A 15,745-nucleotide genomic window follows, 5' to 3' on the forward strand; every position below is an offset into this window, starting at 1 on the left:
CTGATGGACCTGTGTCTTTTTTCAACCTATGTAACTATGTAACGCATGCTTTTTTTTTTTACAAGTGCAGCTGTACAGGGTCCACGCATGAGGCTATGCTGTGTTCATAGATCCTTAGAAAAAAGACACATAGATCCTCTACAAGTGGTTCCTCATTGTAATAGACAGCAGGTATGTAAAAGTGTTGGTCAGTAAATAAAGTTTGTGTTCTTTGAAATCCTGAAAATATTCATATAGATATTTTTTTACTTTTACACTGCCATACAAAAAGTTATTCCTACATACGTTAATGCAGCATAATGTGTAATTCCCATATTCACACTAAACACAATAATAGGATAAATGCCTTTTCCCTTATAGAACATCTAGCCCTGTTATAGAGCACTCAGTATAGCAGCTCCGGGCTGCATATAATCCATGAGCAGCAGTTAATTGTTGTCCATGCCATACCCACTTGGTATAATGAATGAATGAAGGAACTGGACACACCTTCCCCCTGAAAAGCTGCTTTTCTTATCCCAGTGGATGGTTCATAGAGCTTCATCTGTAACCGCAGCTATTTTTTGTGTCATTTCCCTGTTTACAATTTAAGCTGGTCACCATAAACTCTGCTCGGACCACATTGGACTACTATAAAGAACTTTAATTGAATTCAGAGAATGATGCCTGGAGATTTGTCACCTCATGCTGTGAACTGGGACCTGATGGCACAGTCTCCATCAGCCTACCACATCCGGAAACCCCATGGCTGTGAAGGTGTGGGCAGAAGTTTCCTAATAGAAAATCTGTTGAGAGATGTTGAGCAGCCTGCTATGAAGTATGCTCCTGTGGCTTGCAGCACTTTACCAGGAACTCTGTGTCCTGCAGCGGAACAAATCAGCCCCTTGGGGGGTACATACCCTGCAACGTGGGCTTTTCATCTCATTAATCCATCAGATGGGCTGCAGGTTCCCTATTTCCAAACAGCTGATCTCCTCCCAAACACAGGTATGTTCTGTCTGTTATGATAATGATATGATAATGTAAAGTCAGTCTCTGTGTATATTCAGATGAACATGATTCAGAAAACATAATAGTGTATACAATCATTGGTCCTTGTATAATAATATGTATTCATGATCTAGTTATGTGTTAAGATTTAAATGTGACCATGTTTGCTAATGTTTTGCAGAATTGTGACAAGCCCATAAAAAAGAATTGTGCTTTGAAAGTATTAAATATATTATTAAGAAGTGGCCTTTAAAGTTCCTTTAAATAGTGGTGTATAGTTACACTTAATAATGTGCCTTCAATGAACTGCTGGAAATTCACACTATTAAAAGTTTATTCAGGCAATGGAAGGGGCCAAATAATTCACACCTAATTAAACAGTAATATGATTGATTAATTAATGAGAAGATGATTAACCATTTTCAGGAAACCAGCCAATTCCGCATCTGGCACATACCATCTGTTCTTATGAGATAATTGGACACGTGTAGACAGTGGTTTGGGAATGAACCATGACCATATATTTTATATTACCTGGTATTTTTCTTCTCAATACTACCTGATAATCTCCTGTATACTGCATTTTTTTTTTAGGTTTCTGTCATTGTGGCCATAAGTCTTCACATAAATTATAACATAACTTCTAAATTCTGAATACTTAACATAGGCCTACGTATAACGTGTGATTCTTATATTGTATTAATTTTATTGTATAGAAATATACCAATTAATGTGAAAAAGTTAAACTAAAACATCATATATATAAATATATATATATATACATGCACACTATATACTGTTTACATATATATATATATATATATAAAACATATTAAGCGTGTTTATATATATTTATATAATTTACACATGTAATACTGTATAATTCATTAGTGTAATAATAAATCTTTATAATAGTTATGTTAACTGTAAAATAATTTTTAAAATAAATGTGTTTATTAGAGAATCTGTTTGTCCGTCTATCTTTCTATTTTATTTATCTAACAGAGCCATACATGTTCATTTATTCATATTTATATTTGTAAATGTGCTTTGTGTGACTTTAGTATGAATATTGTTATACTAAGAGGTTTGAAGTGATATCCAAAATTTGATCAGGGATTGTATACGTAACAAATACAAAAAGCTACAGTATTTGCCCTTTCATATTGTCCTTATGGGGCTTCATCTCATTTTATACTTTATATTTCTGGTGATTCTACTATTACTGGTTCATTCCTAATATCCGTTAACGTTGTTGTTGCTTGATAACACATACAGGGGTGACTCGTATATGAATAAGTAAGAGTATAGTACATATAATATCTAGCTTCATAGTGTGAATCAGATCCCAGTACCGCTCACTGTTAACAAATTATTAACTCTGTATTGGGGTCCTGGAAACCCCTGCTGTTGGACACTGCTGAATTTAGTGTTTATTGAAAGTTTGAAACTTTTTGGAAACTCCACCTAATGTTTATTTATCAACGTTCGGTAAGGTTCTTCTTTAACTACATATTATATTAATTGAACAAGAATTACTATTTATTCTCTTCCCACCTCAAAATATCCCAACTGTCCAAGTTCTTCACAATCTGAATGATTAATGTCCCATAATTATCTTTTGTAAATATGGAACAAGTGGATGCATTCTCACAAGTCTGATATGTGGCAGTGTTTCATTTTTGCCTTAGTGCACTTAGTCTTAGTCATATCTCTACAAATTGTTTGCACACAATAAATTGTAAACGTCAAGGGGTCCAAATATGTTAAAAAAATCATAAAAGACAGCAGTATGCATCATTCAGTTGTCATTTACACCTTGAAAGGTTGTGTTGGGCAGCACCATATACATTCCAGCTCATAAGTTTCCTTCACATTAGAAAGCATACTGAGTAGGTTCCCAATGAAATTGGCAATAATGCTTTAAACTCACATAATATATGGATATTAGAGGCTCGAGAGGGTCAAGGACCAAATCACTTGGTAAGATAATCAAATAAGATCTAATGCCAGACAAAAATTCCTTCGCACGTGGGGTGATTGGATTGTATAAAAATGCTCATGTGATTTTCTGCATCATAACGCTGCTCCCCATCTACTTCCGACAGTTTAGGAGATTATATAGCTTACTGTTTATAATATTAATTCGCTCTTATTATAATAATACACCTTGGACTGTACTAGCATTTGTTCTCCAGTATTGCTCATATTGGTTGTTAAGCGCCTTTGAGTGGGAGACCTCCAATTATGTGCTCAGGTCTGGCCTTAACTCCATATCATATGTTTGTATTTTTGTTTCTTTGTATCCAGGTTTATTATTTTTTATTGTGTCTATGTATGGTGATTCAAGCAGCGTGTGCTATACAAGTACCATGCATGGCTCTCCAATACAAACTGATTTTGAAAAAAAACAAACAAATAAATACAATATATAGACAAACTGGACATTGTGCTTAGCTTTGTTGATGACTTAAGCTGTCAAAATCTTCATATCCAAAGTTATAGGGCTTGTCCACTTTAGACATTTTTGTTTGGTCAGATGATCCCTTAGCAATAAGCTGGTGACAGGGTGTCCCACTGCTGGAACCCCCAGAAACCAGCTGTAACTTGTAGGGGAACCCATCAGCATGTGTTTAAAGGGTAACTAAACGTTCAACAAACTTCTGACAAGTCATAGTGACATGTCAGAAGTTTTGATTGGTGGAGGTCCGAGCACTGAGTCCCCCACCAATCGCTAAAACGAAGTGGCAGAAGTGCTTGTGTGAGCGCTGAGCCACTTAGTTTCTGTTCGGATTTTTCCGGTAAGCCAATGTAGCAGAGTACGGGCTCATAGACTTTCTATTGAGCCTGTACTCCGCTACATTGATTTGCAGAAAAAGCCGAACAGAAACAAAGTGGCTGAGCGCTCACACGAGCACTCTTGCCACTTCGTTTTAGCAATTGGTGAGGGTCTTATTGCTTGGACCTCCACCAATCAAAACTTCTGACATGTCACTATGACATGTCAGAAGTTTGAACATTTAGTTACTCTTGAATTTCTCTACAGTGCCGCAACAGGGGAAATTAAGCATTGCATATTGCCCTTTGAAATCAATGGGCTATCAATTTAATTCATGCAGGTGCTAGGTCCTCCAGTGAGAGACACTTTATAGTTCCTCTCCACTGTGGTTAATAGATGATAATCTTGAATGCAGGAACCCTCATCTATTAACTCAAAATCTCTAGTCTCTAGTCATTGAAAATGAGTTTTCTAAACCAGACAACTTCTTTAATGTACAACATATTTATCACATTACTAATATAATGCTCTCATCTGGGCTTCCTACACACTATGCAGCAGCTAGATAATTCTGCAGGGCTGCAAGGATTTTTTTTTCCTTGCAGCCACAATAAAGTGACACTGGGGGAGATTTATCAATAGACTTCAAGGCTGCATACATTTCATGACTCAGGAAAAATCGCGCAAATTGTGTCACATTTAGTTTTTAATTATTTTGTTCATTTATATAGCGCGAACATATTCTGTAGAGTTGTACAGATTGTCCTCATTCAGATTGGTCCCTTTCCCTTTTGAGGTTCACAATCTAAATTCCAAATGAACCTACCAGTATGTTTTTGGATTATAAGAGGAAACTGAAGTACCCGGAGAAATCCCTGTATCCCCAGCATGGCAAGGCAACAGTACTAACCACTGAGCCACTGTGACAACGGTACACGTGGTATGATAAATTTGGCACAACTCGCTAAGCATGTTAAGCAAATGTCTCTTCCTTACATCACCTCAGGGCTGGCATACAGATACACCAATAATTTGTGCCAAAATGGTATGCGTCATGGCACACTTTATGACTTCATGTCCCTTATTATCATGCAATTTTCAGGGCAGATGTTAAAAGTATCAAAACATAATGAATTTGGCAAATGCCATGTACTCCATTTTTCTTGGCACAATATGAGACAGAATTCTAGTGCATTTCCATCAGTATATCTCAGTGGCTGTTAATGGCAGCCTGCGTATTCTATCCATATGCCAATGATTACCTATTATTGGAAGATGAGGATAGAAGGAGGAATCAAATACTTAGTTTCATATACTACACGGAAAATTAATCTGAATACCCTACACCACTTGTCCTTGCCGAAAATGCATTTCAGAACCAGATGATGTTTGTGTCATACACTTCCCATTTGGTGCCCTATCACTTTGTGGCAGAGCTATAGTTGCCCCATGACACTTCTAAGTCACATTGTCAGCAGGCAGATCCAGTAGTACATAATTATGATTATAGAAATGCGACAAACTGATTTATTGAAAAGGGGGTGTTCTGTGATAATTCCAAAGCCACTGAGTTCCCCAGTAAGGCACGTTCTACTGTCTGTGGGTATTGCATATCTTCATGCTTATTGCACCTGTTTAGCAGTAGTTGTCAGTAGTTATATGGGTATATAATAAATGTACATTTGGCATGTAATGTATGTTACTTGCAAACATTTGTTACTGAGAAAACAACCATAGACTAGGATTAAACCATAAAAACCAGTGCATTTTTAAAACATGACTCTTTTATTTAATGTACATTTGATTTGGTTAATTCGGATTATTCTTGTAATTTTTTTTATAAATTAAATTCTTTCGGTAGATTATGCTGACATTTATGCATCCATTTGTACTTTTGCAGGTGTCTCTAAATACTTCTATCTACAATCACTGCCATTCTACTCTGCCTGCTGTGGTAGGTCCTGTCAGCACCCGGCCTCCCCCACAGCTTTTCCAAGTAAGTCTTTATGCTTCATCAGTAATGCTTCAGTTATTTTGTAAACCAGAGCAGCAGGATTTAATGGGTCCTAGAAAGCTAATTGGTAATGCAATAGTGAGACGCTAATTCCTAAGAAAAATCACAGCAGTCTTATTCAGTGTCCCTTCTGAAGATTTATCCCATATAGAAGTTGAACAATTGAAAATGCCCCAATGGAAACCAAACCAGCCATACAAGAGGCTAATAGCTTCCTTGTTCCCAAAATATCTGGAACTCTTGCATTCTTCATCATTGACAGAATGCTTAATGTACTCCTAACGCTTTAACTAAACTGAGGTAATATAAAATTGACCGGTCACATAATAAAAGCCATATGAAATAACATTGATAAGATTGTATATAGTGCATGAGTTATTATATTTACATGATCGAATATCAATACATATATGAAAAAGAATGAATGAAACGAGCAAAAGTGGTAAAAAGATACACAAAAGAATAGTAAAACTTTACAACTAAAACTTTCAATCTAATCTGAAACGAATGGATATAGAAATAGTGAGTTTAACGTGCAGAATTTATTTTCAGCCTAAATACACCCTTATGGAGAGAGTTTTAAGGCTTAGGGTCTGTTGCAGAAACATTAAGATTCAGATATTGTGTAGTCGACTACACTACAGGCTAATATCGCTCGCTTTTAATAAAGTTCAACAGTTGATAAAGTGAATGGTTTCAGACAAGTGAGGCAATAAATGGTGGCAGTTTAATGAGCTGCGAGATTATGAGCAGCTCTGAAGGGGGCTGATACTTTCCCACAGAGCCTCTTACGGTGCCTGGGTTGCATTAGAATGGATGACAGTACCGTGACCAATCGGCACTTTCTCTTTACTCATCCACACGCGACTTAACCACAATTTTTCACCGTGCAGATGAACTTTAGGGACCATTTTACGCTGAAAAGGCCTTGGCAAGGGTCATTTGCCCTTTTGTACAGCTATGAAGCATAGAACTATATGCAATCCTTTATCCTGTGTCACATTCCAAAGGGACCGCTGAACAGCATTTAAACACTTGAGTGAAAAATAAAGCAGTGAATGAAAATGACTTTTATAGACTCTTTTAAACTCATCTTCTCCTCTAACCTCTACTACCTGAAAAGGGATTAAAAGCGTGAGATGAGTTTATAGAGAAACTGGTTGAATACATAGGTCACATTATCAACTGCCAGGATTGTTTATTAACCCAGACTGATGCACAGTCCTATTAATTGTCCATTTAACAAGGAGGTAATGAATGACAAAAGAAAAATGAAAACCATGACTAAACATTTTCCTCACTCCATGGTGGTCTACCACAAAAAGTCAAATCAATATCGCTGTACACAATACGGAGACACTTCTCACTGCAACTGTAAGGAGCAATTTATTAGGGCTTGTTCACACCAATTTGTCTCAATTGAGACAAAAACATCTTTTCTGATGCATTCAATAGGACACTGTGCGATCACATGAATGGAAGAATGCATGTTATTAGCTGAAAACTGCACGATCTAACACACTCTGCTTGTTGGATGGTATTCTGATATATATTAGTGTGAACATATTCCATCAAGAATAGTTTAATGTTGTAGTTCATACACTAATATTAAAGTATTGGTATAATTGAGATTTAAATGATAAAATTGTACCAACAGCGCCATCAACATAGACAATACACTTGGGCTCTAATTCGACCAAGGGTAACATCTGCATGGAGTTTGTATGTTCTCTGCGGGTTCTCTAGTTTCCTCCCATACGCCAAAAACATACAGATAGTGAAGTCAGATGGTGAGCCACAATGGGGAAGGTGAGCGATGACTACATCTAAACTGCGCAGAGGAATATTTTGGCACTATACTGTATAAGCAACAGAAATATACAAATAAATAAATAAGTATAGTAATATGGTGTCGAATTTGATTTACACGGTTATATGTACACTTGTTGTGTAGAAAAAAAGCCCTATATTTTTCATTAGATTATATATGGCACTAATATGTTATGTATGTGTGTGTTCTCAGGAGTGGAATATGATGGAGATGGCCATTCCCATAGCATAGCTAGCGGCCACATTTAGCCAATAACTATCTAACCAGAGCTCCATATAAATATGCACACTAGGCGTCTCCACATGGTGCCTCCAAACAGCACCGTATTATGAAGATATTTTCCTCTAGAAGAAATGCCTCTGGGGAGAATACCTCCATAATACAGCTTTCAACAGAACATGGCACAGTTCCCCCCCCCCCTAAGGCTGAGTTCACACATCGCGGATTTGACGCAGATTTTCAGCGCAGATTTTACACTTTGCAATACAAAAGGGTGAGATTTGCATCAAAACCGCAACAAAATCTGCGACAAATCCGCAACGTGTGAACTCCGCCTAATGGATACACACAGAATCCAATAGAAAAAAAATCTCTATGTCTTGTAGCAGTGTGGGGGAATGTTGTTAGGCAAAGAGACACACTCAGCGCAGTATTCTTGTTAAACAGGACTTAGAAGCTTTATTTCTCTTTCAAGCAGGAAAATCCAATAAACACAACGGTAACTTGTCTCATCAGCATACACAAAGGTTAAAATAGCAAGAAACGTTTCACGTAACAGAAGTCCAGGTATGACTCTCACTGTCCAGCCCTTTGCATGGGTTAGCTTTCACCCCTCTGCAGTGGCGGATTAAGTAGACCATGGGCCCTGGGCTGTTACCCAAACTTGGGCCCCCCTTCCTTACCGCCGCCCTGCCGCGCCGTAACTATTTTTGACACTACTTTTTTGGGCAAGCATTAACAGTGTTACGATTTCCCTTGTCACAGGGCTGTGTCCCTACATACTGAGAGTATCACACTGTGCAGGGACACAACCTCCTGACAAGGGGAATTGTCTATCAGTCCTGGACTGCAGAAAGACTTTTTGTGAAATACAAGGATTCCTATAATAAACATGTCAGCAGAGGTGACAGATTCTCTATAAATCTAGTGACTCACAGGTGACGACGTCTCAGATTCTAGTAGTTTTTTTCCTCTTTTCTTCTCCATCCGGTCCAGCGCTCATGACGACTTCTCCCGGCCATGACTCATTTCTGCAGAATTTGCCACTCAGACGTCTCCTCACTTTTCCAACATTTCCACACCTATAAACGAAAATAAAGTTATCATGGTGCCACATACTGTGCCCCTAAATATAATAGCACCAAACACTGCGTGCCTGAATATAATAATACCACACACTGTAAAACACCACATACGCACAGCCCCCTGTACATAGTGCCACACACAGCCCCTGTAGATATTACACACCCCCATAGATATCGCCATACACAGCCCCCTCTATATATCACACATCCTCCCTGTAGAGAGCGTTACACACAGCCCCATATAGATAGTGCCATACAGCGCCCTGTAGAGAGCGCCACACAGCCCTCCCCCTCTTGTAAATAGCACCAAAAAGCCCCCCCTATAAAGAGCGCCACACACATACCACTGTGGATAGCACTACACAGCCCCCCCTTGTATATAGTGCCACACAGCGCTCCCCCTTGTATATAGTGCCACACAGCGCTCCCCTTGTATATAGTGCCACACAGCGCTCCCCCTTGTATATAGTGGCACTCAGCGCTCCCCCTTGTATATAGTGGCACACAGCGCTCCCCCTTGTATATAGTGCCACACAGCGCTCCCCCTTGTATATAGTGCCACACAGCGCTCCCCCTTGTATATAGTGGCACACAGCGCTCCCCCTTGTATATAGTGGCACACAGCGCTCCCCCTTGTATATAGTGGCACACAGCGCTCCCCCTTGTATATAGTGGCACACAGCGCTCCCCCTTGTATATAGTGGCACACAGCGCTCCCCCTTGTATATAGTGCCACAAGGTTATGTACACATTTAAAAACTTTATATCATAATTTTATATATATATATATATATATATATATATATATATATATATATATATATATATATTACCCAATTACCCTAATATAGACATGTAATATATTACAATTTACGGTAAACAATGACGATTACAAATAAAAGGTCTATTTTAGGGTAAAACTATGTTATTACCAAAAAAATAGCTGAAACGTAAAAAAGCTTATTTGTTTACTATTATTTTCAAACTTTATGAATAAAAATTGTAAAATAGCAAAAAAGGTGTGTATAAAAACGATAAAAAACTAAACCTGCATTGTCTACGGAAAAAACGTCGCAAAAATCACGTCGTTTTTATTTATTTTTTATAAAAATGTGTGTTTGGTGCAACTTTGTAATTACGTTTTATTAAAAAATATTTTTACTTTTTGAGATACAGCTGCTTTGTATCATGTATCCGTCAGGTCAGCAGGACTGACAGGATCAGTGACACGCAGGATCCACCTCAAATCTATCACATCTAAGATTATAATTTAGCACAGGGCCCGTTTCACTGATCCCGTCAGTCCTGCTGACCTGACGGATACAGGATACAAAGCAGCTGTATCTCAAAAAGTGAAAATATTTTTTAATAAAACGTAATTACAAAGTTGCACCAAACACACATTTTTATAAAAAATAAATAAAAACGACGTGATTTTTGCAACGTTTTTTCCGTAGACAATGCAGGTTTCTTTTTTTTTAATCGTTTTATACACACCTTTTTTGCTATTTTAGAATTTTTATTCATAAAGTTTGAAAATAATAGTAAAAAAATAAGCTTTTTTACGTTTCAGCTATTTTTTTTGGTAATAACATAGTTTTACCCTAAAATAGACCTTTTATTTGTAATCGTCATTGTTTACCGTAAATTTTAATATATTACATGTCTATATTAGGGTAATTGGATCAGCGCTAGCGTTACAACAATGATTGGCGGGGGGGGGGGCGACGGTTTTTATTGGGGTGGGTATTTTATGTTTATTTATTATTTCATTTCTTTTTGCACTTTACTTTCCTATTTTTTTATTACTGTGGTCTGTTCCTCAAAGGTCAAAAAAGACCTTTGGGGAACTTTATATATATTTTTTCTTTCTTTTACACCATGTTTTTCCACTGTAACTGGAGCTGCACAGCAGCCCCAGTTACAGGGGAAATCAGCCCTCTCATAGTGACGATTGTCACTAATAGGGCTGTGCTGGGTCTAGTTAGAACCAGCAACAGTCTGTCACTAACGGCACCCGGCGATCATGTGACCTGTCACATGATCACCGGGAGGAATAGAGACAGCGCCGCTGCTGCTGTCTCTATTCCTATACACAGCGTTCATTGAACGCTGTGTAAGAAGACATCGGAGAAGACAGAAGCAGCGAAAGCTGCTTCTGTCTTCTCCTCAGGGTCCCCGGCAGTCACTGACAGCCGGAGACCCGACATTCAGCTGCCCGATCGCGCGGGCAGCAAGTTAAAACCCGAGCCGTAGAAAGTCTATCGCTCGGGTTTTAAGGACCCGTCCCTGACCACTGGCCGTAAAAATACAGCCAGCGGTTGGGAACCAGTTGGGCAGGAGGATAAGCCTGCTGTACTGACCTCAGCGCTGGTGACCGACCGCCCGGCTCTTGTCTTGCAGATTCGGAGTAACAGAACAGCCGTCCGTCGCTGTTCTGTTACTCAATGGCGGCGGCCCGCACTTGTTAGGGAGGCGTGTCCTACCCCTTTCCCGGACAATTCCCTGCTCCTCCCCTCCTCATCTTCGTTAGTTAGCAGCGCTAGCGCGCTGAATAGGTACCTTTGCGAGATGATGTGCGGTTCGGGCTGCCATGGGCCCCCTGGGAGCCTCGGGCCCCGGGCGGCCGCCCGAATCGCCCATATGATAATCCGCCACTGCCCCTCTGTATATATCAGGTCTGGGCAGCAGCAGACCAGTCTTCACACTCTTGCCTTCTCACACACTCTCCCAGCAGTGCTTTTCTCTTATTTAATCACCGTGCACTATGTTAACCTCTTAATAGGCATCTAGAAATATATCTCCCTTGGCAGATTAACCCCCTCAACCTGTTACAGTCTCCAATAAAAATCAGATGCACACAGAGTTACAGTATAGCACCATAGAAACTAGTGTGTGCCATATTCCATATTACCGCTCCATACAACTTGAGGATAAAACATAGCCATAATACGCTCATGTACATGAGCACTAAGGAGGGAGTTTATCAACCTTTCTATGCCAGTTTTCTGGCGAAGTGAAGTCGCAAAAGGGCTCAAAAGTCATAATTTGTGTTGCTATTTGCAATTTGTGTCCTTTCTACACCACCCTCGCCACTTTTTGAAAGGGGGCGGCATGGATTTACAAGAGGGGGCAGGGCCACAGCAGCACGACAAATTTATTATCATTTACGACAAAAAACTGGCATAAATTATAGGGAAAAACTACACCAGCTCCTAGCTGGTAGTAGTTTTCACTGTGTGGGGTGTAGCAAGATAGAGGCCAGTGTACGGCCCTGTACATTTACCCCCCAGATCGGACTACCCCATCATCAGTCTACCCGCCCCCCCCAATAGAAAAAATATGCTCACCTCCTTTTTTCTTCTCTGGGTCCCTTTAAGATCTCTCGGCATGCGGTGGCTCATACAAGCAAGGCAGCGCTTTGAGTGTACTTATTTTATTTTTTTCCCGGATGTGGGGGAGAAAAAGAAATGGATGGCGCATAGCCAACGGAAAGATGCTACAGATTTATTAAGAGGTGTGGGCCTCTTAATAAATCTGTCGCATTTTACTCCAGTGGAGAAGTGCTAAGACTGGTGAATGAAATGCCACTTTTGGTAAATCTGCCCCTAAGTGTCTACAGAAAGTAACAACTGAAAAGTGTTCAAAGCATTTGTGACATCTGGTTTCCACTGATCTTTTATAGGAATTTAATAAACTACTACAAAATAACTAGTAATAATTATGGTCCCTAGTGAATTCATAATCGCCATTCTGAAGAAATTGAGTGCTGCTAAGCAAACAAGGGCATTCATTGACAATAAAGTTGTTCATTTGGTTCACTTCTTTATCTTTGTTTTTATTTTATTTTTGATAAGGAAATGAACGTGAATTTCACCTGCTACCCAAAGATTCAAACTCAAAAACAAGAAGAGTCATTTTAAGACGAGCAGTCTTTTCTGATGATCAGAGAAAGGCACTTGAGAAAATGTTCCAAAAACAGAAGTACATCAGCAAAGCTGACAGGAAGAAACTTGCTGTTAACCTTTCTCTAAAGGAGTCTCAGGTACAGTACATTACAAAAAAATAGACGTGTTTGTCATGTCAGTTCCAATAATGCGCAGCACTTTTCACTGCTATAAAAGCAATTTCTTAAAACGATAATTTCAGCAGATTTCGGTAATGGAGCTAATAGACTGTATGGAGACGGCCGCTGATGAAAATGTAAATTCTGTAGCTACATCCGACCTTATAAATCGGACTACTGGCACTAATAGTTTTCGAAAAATCTGTTGTCAGAGCGCAATGAAACTAAGTATATCTACTAATGCAAGTATGTTAGACGTGAACATACCAAGGTGGAGCTATTTACAAGCTGATTTTTATTTTCTTAAAGCGTTCTCAAGAACTTAAACATGGAAGGGCTATCCTTATGTTTTATGTTTGATTGGTGGGGGACCAAAGCCCAGGACCACAGCCGAGAAGCACAATAAAGGGGCCACAGAACATGTATTAAAATGAAGGGGCCACTTCATTGTGTTGATCGGTGCGAGTCCCAGCATCTGGACTCCCACCATCTTATACATTGATTACCTATTTTTAAGTCCCAAAGAACCTCTTTAATTTTACAGCAGCTAATATTTTTTTTTACTTTCATTGCTCAGAGACAGTCAATGACTTATCTGAGCATACCTTTGGTCAGCGATTCTCAATCTTATTACCATGGAGTAGCCCTTAAAAGTTATTTTTCACCGGGAAACCCCAACTCGTATTTTTACCACATAGAAGTTTAGTGTAGGAGCAAGTAACTGCTTTGCCTGTCTTTATGCCAAATATCTCTGAGCAAGTGGAAATCAGTAAATAAGTAAACCTCTGAAGGTGATTTTATATATATATATATATATATATATATATTTATATATATATATATATATATATATATATATATATATATATATATATATATATATATAAAAAAAGGTCAATCAGTGTGTTTGGTGCAACTTTCAAATTCGTTTTTGTTAATAATTCTTTTTACTTTTTGAGATACAGCTGCTTTGTATTCTGTATACAGAGCAGCTGTATTGTTCACTCAATCCTGTACCCGTCGGCAGGACTGACTGGCTGAGTGAAATGGGTTGGACCCGCTGACACTGAACCTGTTAGTCCCACGGACCTGACAATTTCAGGTCTTAGTGAACTATACAGCTGCTCTGTATACAGAATACAAAGCAGCTGTATCTCAAAAAGTTAAGTATTTTTAATAAAAACTAATTTGAAAGTTGCATCAAACACACTAACTGATATTTTTATTAAAACAAAAAAAAAATCGCTTTCAAAGGTCACAGTTAACCTAAGGGTTACAGGAAACTCCAGATGGGAAACACTGCCTAAGATAGGAAAACAAGCATTTAATCAGCAATTAACACAATTTAACATACTGCTTATATTTCCCATATTTGAAGGTAAAAATCTGGTTTCAGAACAGAAGAATGAAATGGAGAAATTCTAAAGAAAAGGAAGTTCTTTCCCATCGCTGTTTAAAAGAAGGGCTTTTTGAAGAGAAATTCTTACAGACAGATCCAAGTAAATGTTCTAAAAGTGATTTGCCTGGTATCATGCGCACCAACAACACAAGAAAGGAGAAAACATCAAGCAAAAGAGTTAAAATAGCAGAGGAGCCGCCATCTGACATCACAGGACAGTTTACTACAGACTTACATTGCCGCGGAGGCAAACAGCAATGCCAGACAAAGAAGGATGTTTAGTTTTTCAATATGTGTACTAGCAGGTTTTAGGCACCAATGACTCTGAAACAGAAAATAGAGACTACCATGACAATTTTACATGTCTGTGTGAGCACCACGGTATTCCCCCCGTTACGGCGTTGTGTTCCAGCTCATTAATAATCTGCCTCCAATTAGAATTAACATTAGAGGAATGTTTTCTGTCCAAAATATTATTATAAAACCGAGAACTGTCCAAAAACGAATTATTCACATGGGAGTCCTGCGTACATATAGAGGATTAGAAAAAAAGACTATTGGGAAGGAAACCCCAAACAGATATACACATTTTTATTTTTCATGAAGACTAATACTGCTAGCTCGGTGAATATTTTCATAGTTACGTTTTATATTAACTTCTCATTCTAAATGTTTTAGAATGCAGTCGACTTTAACAAATTAAATGGTTTTATATTTCAATATTAAAAATAAGATTGTGGTTTAAATAACTGGTGTGAATCCTCCTAACTCTGGGTCAGTTTACCTACTTGATGATGATCTGCATTTCTTTAAAGCGTCAAAAAAAATATTTGACAGTGTACATACTGAATAACTCTACATAAAAAAATCTAGTAACTTTGTAAATGCATTTCAATACTAAAATTCTAGCGAACCAGAGTCAGCGATACTATAAAAAAAAAGCTGAAAATACAGCTATTCGATACCTGTTCCGACTCCCAGTATCTTACTTAGGTGGTCTCCGCCAATCAGAGAATCCACAAGTGTCTTCTGGCAGGCCACTCTTGCAGCGTGCCTGTACGCTCAGGCCCCAGGCAGTGGTTATCATGACCCGCTCAGGAATAGGTATAGGAAGTGAAAAATCTGCACATGCGCTCGCAGTGAGTCACTTCTTATACAAGTTTCCAGGTGGGTCATGACAATGACAAGGAATGTATCAAAATGTAGCAATTTTGGGCCCTGTTCATATGGAGTTTTTTGGCGCTGATTTTGACATGGAAACTGCATCGGAATCAGAGCCAAAAAACGCCCAAAACCACCTCCCATTGATTTCAATGGGAGGCGGAGGCGTTTTTCCTGCTCGCGGTTTTTAGCCGCTCGTGG

At 38.7% G+C, this 15,745-nt stretch overlaps 1 protein-coding gene across 1 annotated transcript; it reads left to right on the top strand.

Annotated features, from left to right (window-relative positions):
* Window positions 1-605: 605 nt before the first annotated feature.
* On the top strand, window positions 606-14,986 carry DBX2 (developing brain homeobox 2). The gene is made up of 4 exons (XM_075855029.1): window positions 606-987; window positions 5,670-5,765; window positions 12,776-12,963; window positions 14,363-14,986. The coding sequence occupies exons 1-4, from the start codon at window positions 660-662 to the stop codon at window positions 14,663-14,665; spliced, it is 915 nt and encodes a 304-aa protein (XP_075711144.1). The 5' UTR covers window positions 606-659; the 3' UTR covers window positions 14,666-14,986.
* The last annotated feature ends 759 nt before the right edge of the window (window positions 14,987-15,745 follow it).

The sequence above is a fragment of the Rhinoderma darwinii genome, chromosome 3, assembly GCF_050947455.1.
Source record: "Rhinoderma darwinii isolate aRhiDar2 chromosome 3, aRhiDar2.hap1, whole genome shotgun sequence".
NCBI lineage: Eukaryota > Metazoa > Chordata > Amphibia > Anura > Rhinodermatidae > Rhinoderma > Rhinoderma darwinii.

Excerpts from the sequence above, each read along its gene's own strand:
- DBX2 (XM_075855029.1), top strand. The coding sequence starts at position 660 with ATGATGCCTGGAGATTTGTCACCTCATGCTGTGAACTGGGACCTGATG. Across the intron at positions 988-5,669 it reads TGATCTCCTCCCAAACACAG|GTGTCTCTAAATACTTCTAT; the intron begins GTATGTTCTGTC and ends GTACTTTTGCAG. Across the intron at positions 12,964-14,362 it reads TTTCTCTAAAGGAGTCTCAG|GTAAAAATCTGGTTTCAGAA; the intron begins GTACAGTACATT and ends CCATATTTGAAG.